At 39.4% G+C, this 20,185-nt stretch overlaps 1 protein-coding gene across 6 annotated transcripts in view; it reads left to right on the top strand.

Moving 5' to 3' along the window:
- The window catches only part of ROBO1 (roundabout guidance receptor 1), a 1,753,811-nt gene that overhangs the window by 1,310,935 nt on the left and 422,691 nt on the right, over positions 1-20,185 (top strand). For all 6 annotated transcript variants that reach the window (XM_069760966.1, XM_069760963.1, XM_069760965.1 and 3 more), the window contains one exon: positions 2,823-3,149. In XM_069760966.1, coding sequence (XP_069617067.1) covers positions 2,823-3,149 — 327 coding nt within the window. The remainder of the gene's footprint in view (positions 1-2,822; positions 3,150-20,185) is intronic.

Below are 20,185 nucleotides of genomic sequence, written 5' to 3'. Positions count from 1 at the left end.
ACATGTATATACTGCCGAGTAAGCAATTAAAGAATCACAGCTTTGGTCTCCAAAAGGTACTAGGAAAATAAAGCAAAAAATGTAAAATATGTTTTTTTATTCTATCGAGTTTAAAAAATAAATTAAACAAATAAACTTGTGTAGCATCTTCATATTTGTAAAAGTACACCTGTCAAAATCTAAAACGCCATAAAGAAAAAAAAATAATTGCTGTTTTTCGGTTACTGTACATTTCACAAAAAAAATCTATAATAATAATAACTCAAAGCATCGTACATATTAAAAATTGTATACGTAAAAACTCCAGCTTGCTGCAAGAAAAACAAACACACTGCTCCACTTGTGTAATACTAAAGAAAAGTAATGGTCCCAGAAACTGGCAACAAAACACATTTTTTTTACATTCTGAATATTTTTAATCATTAATATTATAATATTTATTATTATTATTTATTTATACAGCACCATTGATTCCATGGTGCTGTACATGAGAAGGGGTTACATACAAGTTACAGATATCATTTACAGTAAACTAACAATGACAGACTGATACAGAGGGGCGAGGACCCTGCCCTTGCGGGCTTACATTCTACAGGATTATGGGGAAGGAGACAATAAGTCGAGGGTTACAGCAGCTCCGGTGTTGGTGAGGCGGTAGCTCCGGTAGTGGTGAGGAGACAGCAGGGTCAGTGCAGGCTGTAGGCTTTCCTGAAGAGGTGGGTTTTCAGGTTCCGTCTGAAGGATCCGAATGTGATTGATAGTCGGACGTGTTGGGGCAAAGAATTCCAGAGGATGGGAGATATTCTGGAGGAGTCTTGGAGGCGGTTGGTGAGGAGCAGATAAGTGTGGAGGAGAGAAGGAGGTCCTGGGAGGACCGGAGATTACGTGAAATATATAATAATAATATATAACTGCTAATAAAGTATGTAAGTTTGGTGTCACCATATTTGTACATCAAGAATCCTGTTTCCAGATCATTTTTACCATGCAATGAAAATCCTAAAATGGGGGAATTGCATTTTTTCCCACAATTTTATCTCATTTGGAATTCTTTCCCCTCCTTTTAGTATTTTATGTGGTAAATTGAATGGTGTAAGTAACAACTGCAACTCATTTCACAAAAAAATAAATAAATATGTCTATATATATAATTGTCTATGGTCCACTTCCATCTGTTTGTCACGGAAATCGCGCGTCGCTGATTGGTCGTGGCCGTTGGGCTCAGCGACAGGCACAGTCCGGCCGCAAATTGGCCCCTCCCTAATCCCCTCCAGTCAGTGCCCCCTCCATACTCCCCTCCAGTCAGCGCCCACATAGCATTAGCAGTCCGTTAAACGGACTGTGTTACACCGTGGCATAACGTGGTGTAAAGCAGTCCGTTAACGCTGCCATTACCCCTGTAAGTGTGACCAACTTTTTACTATTGATGCTGCCTATGCAGCATCAATAGTAAAAACATCTATTGTTAAAAATAATAATTAAAAAAATCATTGTATTCTCACCTTCCGGCGTCCACGGCAGCCTTTCCCGCTCCTCACAACGCTTCGGTCACAAGAATGCATTACGGCAATGACTCCAGATGACGAGCATTGCTAAAGACCTGGGCTGGATCCGGGGGCCGCCGGGAGGTTATATAACTATTTTTTATTTTAATTCTTTTTTTAACAGGGATATGGTGCCCACATTGCTATATACTACGTGGGCTGTGTTATATACTATGTGGCCTGTGTTATATACTGCTTGGCCTGTGTTATATACTTCATGGGCTGTGTTATATACTACGTCGCTGTGCTATATACTACATGGGCTGTGCTATATACTATGTGGCTGTGCAATATATTACGTGGCTGTGCTATATACTACATGGCTGTGTTATATACTATGTGGGCTGTGTTATATACTACGTGGCTGTGCTATATACTATGTGACTGTGTTATATACTCCGTAGCTGTGCTATATACTGCGTGGGCTGTGTTATATACTGCGTGGGCTGTGCTATATACTACGTGGGCTGTTCTTTATACAACGTGGGCTGTGTTATATACAGCATGGGCTGAGCTATATACTATGTGGCTGTACAATATACTACGTGGCTGTGCAATATACTACATGGCTGTGCTATATACTACGTGGCTGTCCAATATACAATGTGGGCTGTGCTATATACTATGTGGCTGTGCAATATACTACGTGGCTGTGCTATATACTACGTGACTGTGTTATATACTCCATAGCTGTGCTATATACTACGTGGGCTGTGTTATATGCTGCGTGGGCTGTGAGACTCTTTCGCCCAGGGCCCTCAAAAACCTGGAGCCGGCCCTGGCTTCACTGATTGGTTGCGCCCAGCTGGCTGTGAACAATCAGCGACAGATGCAGTCCGGCTGCGAATTGACCCGGGATTTCAACCACACTTCGCTAATTGGTCGCGCCCAGCCGTCCAAATCCTGTGTATTCATTGCATTATTCTGAAATCATCATAAATAAACTACATACATATTCTAGAATACACGATGCATTAGAATCGGGCCACCATGGCTCTTGGAAGAAGAGGAGGAAAAACAGAAATGCAAAAGTGAAAAATTGCCCATTATTGAAGGGTTGAAAAAGAAAAATACATATATAGAGACCGCTTGCTATGCCCACCCAAGTGTTTTGGCAACTTTTTCCATTTTTATATTTTGGTTTCCTGACAATGAAGCCTATTCCCTACCAATTTATTTACATTGTTTTCAATTCAGTGTAAATGTGTATTTTGACAAGATTTGTGGTCTTTGAGATTCATTACATTTCTTTTCTAAACGTTTACTTTTTTTTTCTAGGCTCACGTCTGCGCCAAGAAGATTTCCCACCTCGTATTGTGGAACATCCATCAGATCTTATTGTCTCAAAAGGTGAACCAGCTACACTAAACTGCAAGGCAGAAGGACGGCCGGCTCCATCAATTGAGTGGTATAAAGGAGGTGAAAGGGTGGACACTGATAAAGATGACCCACGCTCCCATCGAATGTTACTACCGAGTGGATCTTTATTTTTTCTACGTATAGTCCATGGACGCAAAAGCAGACCTGATGAAGGGGTCTATGTCTGTGTTGCACGGAATTACTTGGGAGAAGCAGTCAGTCACAATGCGTCTCTTGAAGTAGCCAGTAAGTGAAACGTTGAAATATGAAGGCTCTCAATTGCTTGTCATGAATAATTTTATTCTGAGAAATAATTAAGTGTTATCTAGTGAGATTTTGAAGTTTCATCTTTATTAGCAACTGACCATGGTCTTGTGTCTGGGCTATATGTATATATGTATATATATATAGAGAGAGAGAGAGAGACTCAAAAAAGAGGCAGCACTCCATAGTTAAGGTGAAAAAATGTGGAAGGTTTAATCGACCCACATAGCCGGGCGAAGTTTCAGCTCCACCTGAGCCTTTATCAAGCCTTGATAAAGGCTCAGGTGGAGCTGAAACATCGCCCGGCTATGTGGGTCGATTAAACCTTCCACATTTTTTCACCTTAACTATGGAGTGCTGCCTCTTTTTTGAGTCTCTGTGAATCTGGTGCAATCGTTGGACTGGTTGCTTGAGGCCCTGCACCTAAAGATAAGTAAAAGTTGTGCTGTTCCTTTTTTTCTACTATGTATATATATATATATATATATATATATATATATATATAGTAACCAAAAATGAAACATTAAAGCATTAAAGTCCTCCTTTTTAGATCTTTTTATGCTGTTTCCATTTTTGTTTACTGTCTGAAAGACAATTGGAATGCTGGTCAAAAATTGGAATAATATTTTTTTCTATTGTTTAAGTGGTTGTCCAAGCATAGGTACTTGAAGAACTCTCCCAATCTCAACGCATTTCCGCCGTGTTGTGGGGATTCCCTAGCAACCAGGCAACCCCCACATGTACTTATGCTGGCTAACACTTGTAAATCATTCAGCTGCGGCAAGAAAAACTAAAACTTCGAGCACTAAAAAATAATCTGAGGACCCCCGAGCGTGTGCTCGAGAAATCTCGAGTAACGAGTATATTCGCTCATCACTATTTACAAAACGTATACAAGCAGGTGGTTAATCACAAACCTTCCCCTTTAGATCTTGAGTCAAAGTGCCCCCACTTCATTTAAGATCATGTTGCTGCTCAATAATTAGGCTTAGAATGATCTGTCTGTTCCCTTATGTCATCTTAGAGTGGACCCTACCATCTCTTAGGGGTCTAACTGGTAGTTTTTGTGAAATTTCAGGTAACATTCTCTTGTGAAGTATGCTACATATCCAATTATGTTTAAGATTGGAACTAGACAGAAACTTGTGCGGCATGAAAAAGCAGGAAACAACCTGTATAGCATTGTTTTGTTATTTTATATTGGGAAATCACCCATGAACGTTAAAAAATTTCCATTGTCTTCCAGTGGGTAAGATTTTGTTGCAGTGGTCAAACCACAAGCGCAGTACAACTTTCCTCACCTTCCGTTGTACTGAGCCTATGGCTTACGTGCCATGTGGACACCTTGATGCAGTCTTATGAGGCACAGTTCGTAACTCAAGTTGGGTCATAATGTGCAGTACAAGTCTCTAGAGAGCTGTTGCCTAAGGACAACTCCAGAATAATCATGTTCCTCTCACATATGTATGAAACACGTGAAATTGTTCCCATCCATGGAGCTTTATAGCTGTGAAGATATTTATCTCTCAAACACTCATAGCAGATTACTCCCTTTGGCCTCTTAAAGTGCCAAAATATATACCAGTTGGATAAGCCATTACCGATACCGATGCATTACTAATCTGTAAGTTCCTTCAGATTAAGGTAGATCAACCAAGTTAAGCACCAGAGATGAGGACATATTGGTCCCAATTAGAGAGATGATATGGTATTATTTGTGGATTTGTAAAATCATAGCCACCACTACTGATTTCCGTGTGTGACTACTTAGCAGCTTCACCTTAGGGTTGAGTGGTAGGAGAAGGTTGGCTTTGCCGATCAGCTGGGAACAGGAAAACTTCTCAGTGTCTGCAAAACTTTCCATCCACCCTTTCACAGTAATCTTATCAGGGTGGCTCAGAACAGAAGCCACTTGCACATTTAGAAACTGTCAAGTGAATTTAATAAGTTGAAGTAATAACTTTGACTTTCTCATGAGCCAAACCAAACTAGACAGCCGGCATAATCCATAATCACTAAGCTGAGCTTGATGGTTCATTCATAAAAAAGGGCGTAACATATATTTCATATCTTAAATAAGCAAAACAGCATTTTTTCTTGATTTTTATTCTAGCATAGTTATTTCCAGAATTTATTTATTTTTCCGTAATCGCACTAGAAAAACACTAGAAGATCAGAACATTAATGTGAAGCTTGAACTAATTTTGTTCTCAAATTAGCAGTGGTGTGTCATTCCACTGATAGAGCGTCTTTGTGAGTCTAAGCCTGCCGACATTGTTATTCTTGGGTTTGTTATATCAAAAAACAACATAAGGGATTTTATCAGTTTTACGACACGAAACATATTTCATTGCATTCATTGCCTCTGCCAAAACAGAAGAAACGGTATGATTTAATAATGATGATTGTATCTAATAGTTTATGGTGGCCAAATGCCCTGACCGTTTGGCCATAATTTCTGGGAGCAGAATTTGAACTTTTACATATTTTTTTTTCATAAAATTTGAGTTTCAGGGACAGGTGAAAAACAATGAATGGTTTCTTCTTTTTCTTGATATTTAAGGGATCTTTTTTCCTCTTGAACCGATGGAATATTGGTAGGATATGTCGTTACTTTGTGATTTTGAAGGTTCAATCGTCAGAATCCCACAAATTGTTAGAATAAAGATGATGCATTAGTCGGTTGCTGTATCCCCTTCTAATTTTTCTCATTCATTTGAATAGGGATGCATTGCCATTTCCTTAAAGGGATTGTCCACTACTATGACAACACCTTTCATTCCTCATGTTATACCCCATTAAAATAAAAACACCTATTCTCACCATCATTGCCGGCACCTTTCTAGCGGTGTCGACAGTCACGTTCCCGGGGCTCACGTGTGGTTTTTATGATACACCCAATCAGCGCCGGCTATACTATCCCCACCTTCAGACATATTGAACATCAACAGGAAGTTAGGTCTGCGGCTGCTCTCTGACTTCCTCTTGATGTTTGACTTGCCTAAAGGTGGGGACATCGCTGATTGGGTACACAGATATGTGACATAACAACCACACGTGAGCCCCAGTAATACAAGTGCCGACACTGCTGGAACGGCATCGGCACGAAAGGCGAGTATCAGTGTTCAGCGCTGCAATATAAAAACACTGAAGTGGTGCTTTAATGAACATTAATAGAATATTTTTGATACTCCCAGTAATAATTTAGTACCTTTTATATTAGCTATGCCCAGTGGTGTGACATGAAGCTCATGGATCCCAATGCAAAAGCTCCAAATGGGAGCCTCAAATATTGCAAGTCTTTAAAGCACCACTCCAGCATTTTGTTTTTCACCTCTGAGCGTTGCTTTAAATGTAAGTCCCCTGGACATATACTCACCCTCTAGTGTATTTACCATTTTTTGGGACCGCTCCAGTCCCATGATGGCATCTTGTGACTGCTACTTCTAACTGGCCAGAAGTCAGAAGCTAAGTTATAAGCTCTCACTGCAAGTGTATGAAAACCAGAACAAGGCCAGAATGAGGCTCTCATAGAATTACATTGATTAGTGACCTCTGTGCAGCTCCATGAAACACTGGAGCAGCCGGCAGATCACAAACTACAGGAGACGGACTGGAGCGGCAGCGAAAACTGATAAAAATGCCATAAGGTGAGTATCAGACAGTGGGCGGGGGACGTGGAATTAAAGTGCCACTCCAGTGGTGAAATAAAGAAGACCCTGAAGTGGGGAATTAATTGTATTGGTCTTTGAATAAAGGTCAAATAGACTTTTTTTGCGCCACTTCACCTCCAGGGCCTGGGTGTGATTGCAACCCCTGCACCTTCTGTGATTACGCCCCTGCCTATGCCTTCTAAACCCAAAACCCCATGCTATTCTTCTTTAGATTTGGATCCTCCAGTGGCATTTATCAGGTGATAAAAAAATGAAGAAAATAGCATAATTCTGTGCATCAAGCATGAACAAAATATCATGATGTAAATTGCAAAATGTTGCCTTGTTTACTGCAATACATCATTTTAGAGCGTGTCCAGATCCTTTTAGTAAAGCGTGATTAAAGCTCTTTGAAATGACCAACATATGTACCGTGTCGTATTATTTCACTTAGAAATTGTTTATGAAGGTGGACAACCGCTGCAGACTAGAACAAGCCAAGGACTTGCCCCGACAATCACTTTGCCTACATTTTTTTTTTTTTATACAAGAAAGTCAAAAAGAACCTGTAGCTCATATAAAAGCTCAATGATGTAAGAGCAATTTAAATGTCACTTACTATGAATAACATGTTACTTCAAAGTGCATTTTCTGCTTGTGAAGACAATTACGTGTAGTTAGAGAGATCCTATTGTGGATTTTAAAGTTTTTCTTATTTTTTTCATGATGGATTTGTATTTAGAGGTGTGCGAAGAAGCAGTCATTTTATTCTGCGTATAAAACGATGATATTTCCTGAAGACCACAGAAATATACATTCAAGTATTAAAGTTAAAGCTTTTGCCCATATTAGATTTCCTCTACTTTTCTAGATGTTGTTGATGCATTTGTTCCTCATGTGCAATGGACAGGAGAAGGGATTGCTTGCCTACCCGGTGGCGTAACTTGAAGCTGGTTGGGCATAATGCAAAGTCGCAAATGGGGCCCTGTTGTGAATTCCGCTCTTGGACTCCCTCCGGTGGTTGTAAGTAGTATTTTTGTGAGTTCTGCTCTTTGGCTCCCTCCTGTGGTTTTGAGTGGTATGGCTGCTTCTTGGATTTAGCTTCAGCAGCTGTTTTCACTGATCGTCTTTCTGGCTCGGCTATATTAGTCTGGCCTTATCCCTCATTCAATTCCAGTTGTCAATTGTTCCTGCCTGGAGTCATTGCTCTTAGGACTTTCCTGACACTCTGACCAGTTCATCAAAGCTAAGTCCTTGCTTGTCCTTTTGCTGTTCTCTTGTTGTGGACTTTGTTGTTCAGCACTTTCTTTGTTTTTGTTCATTTGTCCAGCTTTTCAGTATGGATCTATTCAGTTAAACTGGAAGCTCTGGGCAGCAGAGTTTGCCCTCCACACCTTTAGTCAGGTGTGGAGATTTTTGCATTTCTCTGCGGTGGACTTTTTCTAGTTTTTATTACTGACCGCACAGCGTTCTGTTCTGTACTATTTCTATCTTGCTAGAAGTGGCCTCCTGTGCTAAATCTTGTTTCATACTACGTATGTCATTTCCTTCTCCTCTCACAGTCATTATTTGTGGGGGGCTAATCTATCCTTTGGGGATTTTCTCTGAGGCAAGATAGTTTTCCTGCTTCTATCTTTAGGGGTAGTTAGCTCTTAGGCTGTGACGAGATGCCTAGGCAGAGTTAGGAGCATTCCACGGCTACTTCTAGTGTTGTGTTGAGCTTAGGGACTGCGGCCAGTATAGTTGCCACCTGCTCAGAGCTAGACGCATGCCGCTCCTTAATCACCAGATCATAACAGGGCCCTCAACTAACACAGGTCATTTATAGTAATAGTCTCTTCATATGGACTAAAGGGACCTTTGGGGACCCCTAGTCTCCACTTCCCGGGCATGATTGCAATCCATGCACCTATAGCGGCTATTCACTTGTCCCTACCGGCAGCATTATAGATGGGATTTATGCCTTGTTCTCTGAATCCAGAGGACAGACCCAAAAGCCAACAATGCTGCCCCATCCCCGCAGTAGCAATGCGATTACGGTAGCTCTTAAAGACCAAATTGCATTTTCTCGAGACATATTTATCGCATGTACACAACTGTATATCTATGTATGGAAGTATCACCTGTCAGCGAAAAAAGAGTTCCTTCGAGGCAGATTGAACGGATAACAATACACAGAGAAAATGTTCTTAATATTATCTTAAAAGGGTTTTCCTTGCGGGTTGTATCATAGTGCCAGTTTGTTGCCTAGGAAATGCGTTGTGGCGCAATAGGTGCATTTTCAAAAGTTTTTATTTGACTTCTCTGGGTTTTTGTGGTTTGCTGCATAATAAAGTTTTACATTGTTAAAAATTATTATATTAAAGTCAGTGTGTCATCAGGAAATAAGCTATTGTTTGTCATGTTCTTATGTTACATTTATTTTTTCAATCTATTATTTTTTATATTTTTCATATTACTATCTATATTAAAAAAAATCTTGCAATTTTCACACTAGTCACTAGGTCACTGACTTGGATCCTATTTGTATAGAAATGTTATCTGAGAATATAACTACATTTGTGAATGGTAGTTTCTGTGTTACCTACTGCACATAGAGGTGTTCCCTTTCGTTGTGTCAGTAATGATAATGAGACCGCTGAAAAGACTTGTGTGCATAGAGCAGGAAATGTACGTCTAGTATAAGACCTAGTGGTCAGTGTGAAAATTGCAGGGTTTCTGATTTTCACAGATAGTAAAATATTAAATAAGAAAAGTCTTAAACTGTTTAAAAAGCACATTTAACATAAAGCCGGACTTAAACAATGGATTATATTCGGACGACACAGGTGCTTTATTAGCCTTTGTTGCATGCACACCGGCGTACTTTAAGCCCCATTTATGAATATTTCATGGGGTAGGTAAATATTTTACATTTTTGAGCTCCCTCATTCTATTCTAGCCGGGATCTCTTCTACTTAATGTCATCAGTTAAGCTGCACACATCCAGCATATGGCGGATCCTTTCTCAATTTAAGCCGTTTTCTCCGGAGAAAGGAAAATTCCCCATTGACCTGCCAGACATCTGCTGGTTCTCTTACCAGCAACACCACAAGGACGGCTAATGATATCTTCCCTGTGATTAAACGAACGGTATCTAAAGAAAGCCCCTGGCTTCTGCCTGATTAATCAGATTGCTCAGGATTTCCAAACCCTACACTGAAACATTTTCTATTTTTTTTCCATAGAAGTTTAATAAATTAAAATCTGCCTATTTTTATACAACGGAGCATTGAAATTTTATTATTAAAGTTCACATAAATCTAAAGATGAATTTAGGTTGAAATTAACCCTTTGGCCCATTCATTTCGGCTGGGTTCATATATATAATATAGTTGTGAAAGGGAACAAGTCACTTGAGTCATTTTGCCCAGAAACCTCAGTGTTACAAAGTAACAATATACTTTAAATATTCGGCCGGGGACCATAGCCGGGGACTGGACTAGTCTAGCTTTTCCCCAGGCCAGCTTTACTCAGTTCACATGATTGACAGGTCTTTGGGAAAGCCAGGAAGGGCAGTGACCGTCTAGTCTGCGGGAATTAGGTCCAGACGGATCTTTATAATATATTTTCTCTGAAATGGCCGACATGCATGCTAAATGTGTCCATAGATGTAACTTAGCTCAATTAAGGCCAATAGAGTGTCATTTTGTCACCTGTCTGACCGGTATTGTCAACATATATCATAACTATACTAAAGCATAGTAGACCATGACAAGTGAAAAAGCAATTATACATAAACCATGGAACCTGATGAGTGCTTTCATTTGGCCTCCGTCGTCTCTTACCAGAAATACCACAGCATTTTACGTATACTTGCCGATATACACAGTACATTAAACTTAGGCCACAAATGTGATATCTCAGAGTCCTAAGCTGCTAATTTTCTTCTTTTTCGGTCACTATAAGACCAGCAATTGAAAGCGAGAATATTTTGGAAAAAAAATACCAGAACACCAGAAATAACTAAAGTTTTCTATCCAAAATGTTGTGATTGTTTTAAAGAATGACTAGAAAATAGATTGTTAGAATGTAGGGTGTGCCCAAACGATGCATCCATTGCTGGTTCACCATCTTAGATTAATATTCTCCTATACACATTTGTCAGTTAGAAGTGGTCAAAGAAAACATCGGTTATGAGTTTTTAAATTTTTGCTCCCCCTCCGGCTTCTCCTGCCCCTCGGAGCAATGAGGGCAGAGGAGCACTTGTCTTATGGATATGTTGGCTCTTAATGTTTGTAAATAGGGTGTTAGAAGCTCTTTTTAGCCAAGTGGTAAAATATTTTTTACGCCATTATTGTCTAAAGAAAGCAAATAAGTCTCTAGTCTCTGTGCTGCCCAAAGAGGAACATAGCCTGGTCAGATTTATAAGGACAGAAGTCTTCACTCTGTGTTCACTCTAGGCCGGGCCTTGTGGCCACAAACAGGCACCCTAAGGTCACTGTGCATGCTCATTGACCTCTGAGGCCTTCTCGCAGCCGGACGTCCTGGCCTGTAGTGAACAACAGGCCAGAAATGTGGCTCAACGGACGTGTGGTATACCGGACAGTGGGCAGGGATCAGGTGGGGCAGCTGACGGGGAGGTATGAGATTTCTCTAGTTTTACATCTTATGTGTCTTATATCTGTAGACCCCAGACTATAATACTAAACATTCAATTTGAGGACAATACTGGCACTTCGTGGAGAATCAAATTTCCCAATAAAATCCGCATGATTTAGCAAAGTCAAACTTTGTCGGATCTGATCATCTCTACATATCAACCTCCTCCATCACATAACATACTGTACCTCAATATGACAGAAGAAAACATGAGATCTTCTTTAATATATGTTTGAAAAAAAGGGAAACATCTCTGGTTGAGCAAGTCCTTTAAAATGTTTCTATTTTTGAAAATTTTGTTTGACACTTATTTCAGCACACTGAAAATCCAATTAAAAGAACTGTTCAGGCGAAACGACAATACAAAAAAAACAAACCCATAAACCTTTCCCAAAATTAAATAAATAAATAAATGAAAATCTACATTGAATAATTATCTTGCCAAACTATTACCATTTAGAAAATGGCTGTTGTAATATCCACAGCACGTACGATTACATGTCACATGTCAGGCCCAAGAACAGACTGGGTCCAATGGGATCATAGCCACTGAGCCATGAGACAGTCTTATTATCTCCTGGCTGTGAGAGCGAGCCTGTCACGAGCGGGCATCATTGTGGGTATATGACCTGCATATACTAATTAAATGATGGATCAGACGGAAAGACTTCATGCTCACTCAGGCATCATAAGATTTGAAGCTTTGCTAAATTGAGGCTGCAGGTGCTTAATGACACCGTGTAGACAGGTCTCCAGAGGGTGAAGAGTGTATTTTAATCACACTGAAAATATTATTGCTATACACTTAATTTGTCTCTCAGCAGCACACTCCTGCAGTATATTTGCGTGTTTTTATGTGAAATTAAAATAAATTGTCGACATTTTACATAAGCTGCGTTCCTTAGGGAAAAAATATTCTGCAGAAATGGCTTTTCTTGGCTGACACTAGACGTCTTAGACAATGGTGGCAGAAGAATAAAATAAATGTAAATTCTGCTTCCTCCTCATCTGATGTTCTCTGTTTCATTTACAATATACATTAAGTTTAATAACTAGTAAGGTAGGTTGACGGACATCACATACAACTTCACTTTAGGGCCAATGAGCACAAGGTCGGTCAAAATGGGGCACATGTTTATTAACTGTAAGAAAGGAAATGGGTGGCAAATCGATTGACTACATTTTCCAGTTGAGTTGGTCTTCATTTGATGTTACTTCAGAAGCTTCAAGTCATTCAACTTCTATCCATCTTGGAAAATTATGTTAAATTCAACTTGGAATTTTCAGAATGATCTTGAATCTTGAAATGATGATGAACTTACACAGTCCATCTTCTAAGTACACCATTTTTTCTTTGTTTAAAGCCGACATTGCTAGTTTACACCACTCCCAAGAACTGCAAAAAAAAGTTAAAACAAACCTGACACTTGCCTTAAAAATGTAATTTGTGCACCTAGTCTAAACGCCGCTTTTCTTCTGAATCTACCGCTGTTTTTCCTTTCTTCCTGATCCTCCTAATTCCTGAGATATAACTCCCTCTTTTCCATATGTAAATCTGGTCTTGTTAAACTACTCTGGGTGTCTTCATGGAGACCACTCCCAGTTCACTACTCCCGCTTACTTAAAAAAAAAATGACTAGATTTACACATAAGAGGAGAAAAGGCCATATCTCAGAATTTGAAAAAAAATGAAGAAAAAAGCAGTGCCGGATTCACGAGTTGGTAAAAAAGAAATTGACTTACTGATGGAAAGTGACTGGTCCTCCTTAAAGGGAATCTGTCAGTAGGATCAACCCTCCTAGACCATCTATATGAGCCTGGAGGTCATAGGAAGCTGACTAAAATGACAGCTTGCTATCTGCGATCTGATGTCTTATTTCAAAGAAATCTACCTTTTTATTATATGTAAATGAGTTAAGATCTATGAGCCAGATATTGATCTTCATGAGAATCTGCCTCCAGAGCTTATTGTAAGTGGAAGGAGGCGTGAGACATGTAACTAATACGGAACAGGAGAACTGAACTTTGTTTCCTTACAAACACATTATCTGCAGTTCTCACAGCTCTGCTGTATTTTAGCACAATCGCAACACTGACACCCACACAGCTCTGCAGTGAGCTCAGGAGAGCAGAGAGCGGTCGTTACGCTGGTAATGCCTCCTTAAATTTCATATAAGTCTGATGCAGAACTGCGTCCTGCGCATAGATCTTAACAGCTCATTTACATATAAGAAAAACATGGATTTCTCTGGAATAAAACATCAGATTGCACTTGCTTATTCTTCCTACACGCCGTGCTCCACGTCTCCTGACAGTGAAACTTCAGTTGAGCAGCCACCAGTTGTGCATGTCTATGTCTGCATGGTTTCGGGCCACCTAGATTGGCATAGTGGGCCGCATATGACCTCTGTTCGTGGAGTTCATGTATATGGAGGCTGCTAGCTATGGATACTCCTTGTAGTGGTGACAGTATAGACAGAACCTCACGACTCCCATTACTGCAGTATAAGTTTGTATGTTCACTCCTGAAGACTATTGAAGACTACTGTTTGCCCAAGACTTCTTATGATGCAGATATTGAGTCATTGGGACTTGAAAGGAAGGTCTTATCTGTGGTTACTGAGATTCCAGGTCCCCATGACTTATGAAACAATACATCTATGAGTAACCGGTACTAATCCACGGACATACAAAGGAACAGATTGTGTCCATTGGTTCCCGACAACCGCCGATCCAGACAATATCTCTGCCAAATTTGACTTAGTCACTAGGACAGACACTACTTGAGGTCCGAGCCTTACGGAAATAATCAGTCATCATAAATCTTTTATTAAACATTGTAGAGGTGTTTTTTTTTATTATAGCAATACTATCCAAAATATGTTTTTTTCTGTATGTGACCCCCTAAAATAGCTTTAGACTGATAAAGGATATCTCTATATGCTAATGGAGGTTTATTCTTTAATATGTCTCATTTCTCAGAGGAAACAGCATCGTTCCACTGCTATACCATGGCCTTATCACTGCTAGACGGTTTTCATTAGAACCAAGGTCACGATCTGCCGTATGAGCGTCCTTACTTCCAGCCATCTTACGGCTCTGCCGCCTGTGTATAAATACACCACAAAAAGAAATAAAATACCCAAATCCAATTAAGTCTTCTGTTCTTCACAACATGTCTTACTAGTAATCCCTCTGCTTGGAAGAGCACACGGGCTAATTAGTATGATGGGATAAGTATATTGATTGCTGTGTAATGTTCCTAGATTTTTCGTTGCGCTATTGGATTTTCGGTTATGGCCTAAAAAGTCAATAAATATGACCTGAAAAATGGAGGGATGTCCAGTATTAGATGGTGTCTTCAAGTGCTGTAAGCTATCAATACATGTGTATCTGCTATGTCTTATTATTGGTTGTACGCAATTAGCCAGGTAGGTTCCTGGAGCACAAGTCAGATATACAGTTTATCAATATAAATTACCATATAAACTCAATACATTCAAAGGGAAGGTATAACCAGAAAATTACTTAAAGTGAACATGTCGTCAGGATTTTGCTAAGTAAACTACAAACACTGTCAGGTTGGCTTCACAATTATCTGTGCATACGCCTATTAGATGCTTCATTACAAAGGATAGGACCAGAGTCTGTTCAGCGTGGCTAATGTACATGTGAATGACATAAAACGACAGATATATGTGTCTAGAATAGCTCCAGAGGCCCATGTAAAATAACAAGATTTCAATATATTTATACAGTATATATATTATTATTATTATTTATTGTTATAGCACCATTTATTCCATGGCAATCTACATGTAAGGAGGGGTATACATAATAAAAACAAGTACAATAATCTTAAACAATACAAGTCACGACTGGTACAGGAGGAGAGAGGACCCTGCCCGCGAAGGCTCACAATCTACAAGGGATGGGTGAGAATACAGTAGGCGAGGGTAGAGCTGGACATGCATATATATACACACTGTATATATATATACAGAAATACAGATCATGATATGAAAAATGTAGCATATAAAATAAACCATAAAAATTTGATTTAATCAGTTCATTTCTGATGACACACACCCATTAAATGGGCATCCTCATTGATAGGTAAAACATATCGAAAAACACTTACGCACTGATGTTAGAGGCAAGCTTTCGAAACTTGGTCAGAAGCCATATCATGGAAAAGTCGTAAGGGCTTGTAGACGTCCATGGATCTTGGTCCGATCATGGACCACAATATACGGACTAACCACAGGTCTCCTGACTGGAACATGACAGCTTCATATATTTCTATGAGGCTGCCAAGATCGGGTCAGGAGAACCACAGCTATTCCTTTCATTGTGGCCTGTGATCTGACCGAGACGTTTGCATGAGCCCTAACTTTTATCTTTTGGATTCTTGGTCTACCGGTAACTCTAAGTTATTGAGTTTTTCAGGATTGGGCATCCTAATTTACTATGTTCAATCCTTTGCTTCCCATGGGAAATAAGCAAGCGCCAGAAGTATCTGTCGCCAGCTTACTTTCTTCTCCCCATACAGAACCCCTTCACTCTCAGTTAAGCCAATCATCCAGGTGTATGGGGGAAGTCAGGAGAGAGCAATTGGCTAACTGATATCTAAGGTGTTTGGGCACCGTAGAACGGACCCCATAGTGCTAGAGTAAATGAGGAAGCCTGTTCTGAAAGCAACATAGTAACATAGTAACATAGTTAGTAAGGCCGAAAAAAGACATTTGTCCATCCAGTTCAGCCTATATTCCATCATAATAAATCCCCAGATCTACGTCCTTCTACAGAACCTAATAATTGTATGACACAATATTGTTCTGCTCCAGGAAGACATCCAGGCCTCTCTTGAACCCCTTGACTGAGTTCGCCATCACCACCTCCTCAGGCAAGCAATTCCAGATTCTCTCTGCCCTAACAGTAAAGAATCCTCTTCTATGTTGGTGGAAAAACCTTCTCCTCCAGACGCAAAGAATGCCCCCTTGTGCCCGTCACCTTCCTTGGTATAAACAGATCCTCAGCGAGATATTTGTATTGTCCCCTTATATACTTATACATGGTTATTAGATCGCCCCTCAGTCGTCTTTTTTCTAGACTAAATAATCCTAATTTTGCTAATCTATCTGGGTATTGTAGTTCTCCCATCCCCTTAATTAATTTTGTTGCCCTCCTTTGTACTCTCTCTAGTTCCATTATATCCTTCCTGAGCACAGGTGCCCAAAACTGGACACAGTACTCCATGTGCGGTCTAACTAGGGATTTGTACAGAGGCAGTATAATGCTCTCATCATGTGTATCCAGACCTCTTTTAATACACACCATGATCCTGTTTGCCTTGGCAGCTGCTGCCTGGCACTGGCTGCTCCAGGTAAGTATATCATTAACTAGGATCCCCAAGTCCTTCTCCCTGTCAGATTTACCCAGTGGTTTCCCATTCAGTGTGTAATGGTGATATTGATTCCTTCTTCCCATGTGTATAACCTTACATTTATCATTGTTAAACCTCATCTGCCACCTTTCAGCCCAAGTTTCCAACTTATCCAGATCCATCTGTAGCAGAATACTATCTTCTCTTGTATTAACTGCTTTACATAGTTTTGTATCATCTGCAAATATCGATATTTTACTGTGTAAACCTTCTACCAGATCATTAATGAATATGTTGAAGAGAACAGGTCCCAATACTGACCCCTGCGGTACCCCACTGGTCACAGCGACCCAGTTAGAGACTATACCATTTATAACCACCCTCTGCTTTCTATCACTAAGCCAGTTACTAACCCATTTACACACATTTTCCCCCAGACCAAGCATTCTCATTTTGTGTACCAACCTCTTGTGCGGCACGGTATCAAACGCTTTGGAAAAATCGAGATATACCACGTCCAATGACTCACCGTGGTCCAGCCTATAGCTTACCTCTTCATAAAAACTGATTAGATTGGTTTGACAGGAGCGATTTCTCATAAACCCATGCTGATATGGAGTTAAACAGTTATTCTCATTGAGATAATCCAGAATAACATCCCTCAGAAACCCTTCAAATATTTTACCAACAATAGAGGTTAGACTTACTGGCCTATAATTTCCAGGTTCACTTTTAGAGCCCTTTTTGAATATTGGCACCACATTTGCTATGCGCCAATCCTGCGGAACAGACCCTGTCGCTATAGAGTCCCTAAAAATAAGAAATAATGGTTTATCTATTACATTACTTAGTTCTCTTAGTACTCGTGGGTGTATGCCATCCGGACCCGGAGATTTATCTATTTTAATCTTATTTAGCCGGTTTCGCACCTCTTCTTGGGTTAGATTGGTGACCCTTAATATAGGGTTTTCATTGTTTCTTGGGATTTCACCTAGCATTTCATTTTCCACCGTGAATACCGTGGAGAAGAAGGTGTTTAATATGTTAGCTTTTTCCTCGTCATCTACAACCATTCTTTCCTCACTATTTTTTAAGGGGCCTACATTTTCAGTTTTTATTCTTTTACTATTGATATAGTTGAAGAACAGTTTAGGATTAGTTTTACTCTCCTTAGCAATGTGCTTCTCTGTTTCCTTTTTGGCAGCTTTAATTAGTTTTTTAGATAAAGTATTTTTCTCCCTATAGTTTTTTAGAGCTTCAATGGTGCCATCCTGCTTTAGTAGTGCAAATGCTTTTTTTTTACTGTTAATTGCCTGTCTTACTTCTTTGTTTAGCCACATTGGGTTTTTCCTATTTCTAGTCCTTTTATTCCCACAAGGTATAAACCGCTTACACTGCCTATTTAGGATGTTCTTAAACATTTCCCATTTATTATCTGTATTCTCATTTCTGAGGATATTGTCCCAGTCTACCAGATTAAGGGCATCTCTAAGCTGTTCAAACTTTGCCTTCCTAAAGTTCAATGTTTTTGTGACTCCCTGACAAGTCCCCCTAGTGAAAGACAGGTGAAACTGCACAATATTGTGGTCGCTATTTCCTAGATGCCCGACCACCTGCAGATTTGTTATTCTGTCAGGTCTATTAGATAGTATTAGGTCTAAAAGTGCTGCTCCTCTGGTTGGATTCTGCACCAATTGTGAAAGATAATTTTTCTTGGTTATTAGCAGAAACCTGTTGCCTTTATGGGTTTCACAGGTTTCTGTTTCCCAGTTAATATCCGGGTAGTTAAAGTCCCCCATAACCAGGACCTCATTATGGGTTGCAGCTTCATCTATCTTCTTTAGAAGTAGACTTTCCATGCTTTCTGTTATATTTGGGGGTTTGTAACAGACCCCAATGAGAATTTTGTTACCATGATATCACATGATATCACATGATACACATGATATCTATACAGTAATGGCTGTCAGATACTATTCAGGGTTCTCAACTTATGACATGAAGCTCAAAGTGAGTAGTCGTTCTGGTGTAAACATATCACATGGACCACATGAAGAGCCGGAAAGTCAGGCTCCGGTCACACATTGCAGCCTTCTGTATCTGTGTGTATATGTGCTCTGGGGCAGGAAAGGAATCTGTGTATTATACGCCCTCGACGTCAGCTGGACGCTGGCGGATGTGACCTACAGTAAAGCTTTGTGGTTCTCTCAGAATCCTCCAGGGAAAAACGTGATAAGGAATCGGACCCTGAAACCTATATTCTGGGATGCAGATTTTAATTGTGAGGATAAATAGATATTACAGAGAAGGTGAACAGATATTAGAGAGTAAATAGAAGATAAAAAGATTATACAAAGAACATTGATAGAAAGAAGGTAAAAAAAGATAAATAGATAAGTGCAAAAAGGGGACAGCGTTGGGGACAGATGATGCCTGGAAAGTGCTGCAGAATATGAGCATAATAATAAAGAGGAAGAAAGGGAAAGAGAGATGGATTGATAGATATGATAGATAATAGATAGATAATAGATAGACTAATAGATAGACTAATAGATAGACAATAGATAGATAATAGAAGATGGATAGATAATAGATAAATCGATAATAGATATATAGATTAGATAGATAGATAGATAGATAGATAATAGATAAATAGAGAGATAATAGATGGATAGATAATAAATAGATAGATGATAGATTGATAGAAACATAATAGATAGATTGATAGATAATAAATAGATAGATAATAGATAGGCTTGAGAAAGGCTCTCCATGAGCTGAAACGTCGCGATGATGGGCTATTAAACTTGAACACTTTTTGAACTCATTTGCAATGGTGTGCTGCCTTTGACTTCTTGGACTCTCTAGATAATAGATAGATAGATGATAGATAGATAGATGATAGATAATAGATAGATAATAAATAGATAGATAGATAGATGATAGATAGATAATAGATAGATAGATAGATAGATAGATAGATAGAAAGATAGATAATAGATGATAGATAGATAGATAGATAGATAGATAGATAATAGATAATAGATAATAGATAGATAGATAGATAGATAGATAGTAGATGATAGATAGATAGATAGATAATAGATGATAGATAGATAGATAGATAATAGATAGATAATAGATAGATGATAGATAGATAGATAGATAGATAGATAGGTAGATAGATAGATAGATGATAGATAGATAGGTAGATAGATAGATGATAGATAGATAGATAGATATAATAGATAGATGTGAGATATGAGATGTATAGATGTGGGTTTCCTAGAAGTATAGGTAAGGAATCCCACAGCTGCTCGCTTCACGGCCTGCACTCG

The sequence above is a fragment of the Ranitomeya imitator genome, chromosome 3 (assembly GCF_032444005.1).
Source record: "Ranitomeya imitator isolate aRanImi1 chromosome 3, aRanImi1.pri, whole genome shotgun sequence".
In the NCBI taxonomy this organism is placed as follows: Eukaryota; Metazoa; Chordata; class Amphibia; order Anura; family Dendrobatidae; genus Ranitomeya; species Ranitomeya imitator.
This window is presented reverse-complemented; position numbering and strand designations above follow the sequence as displayed.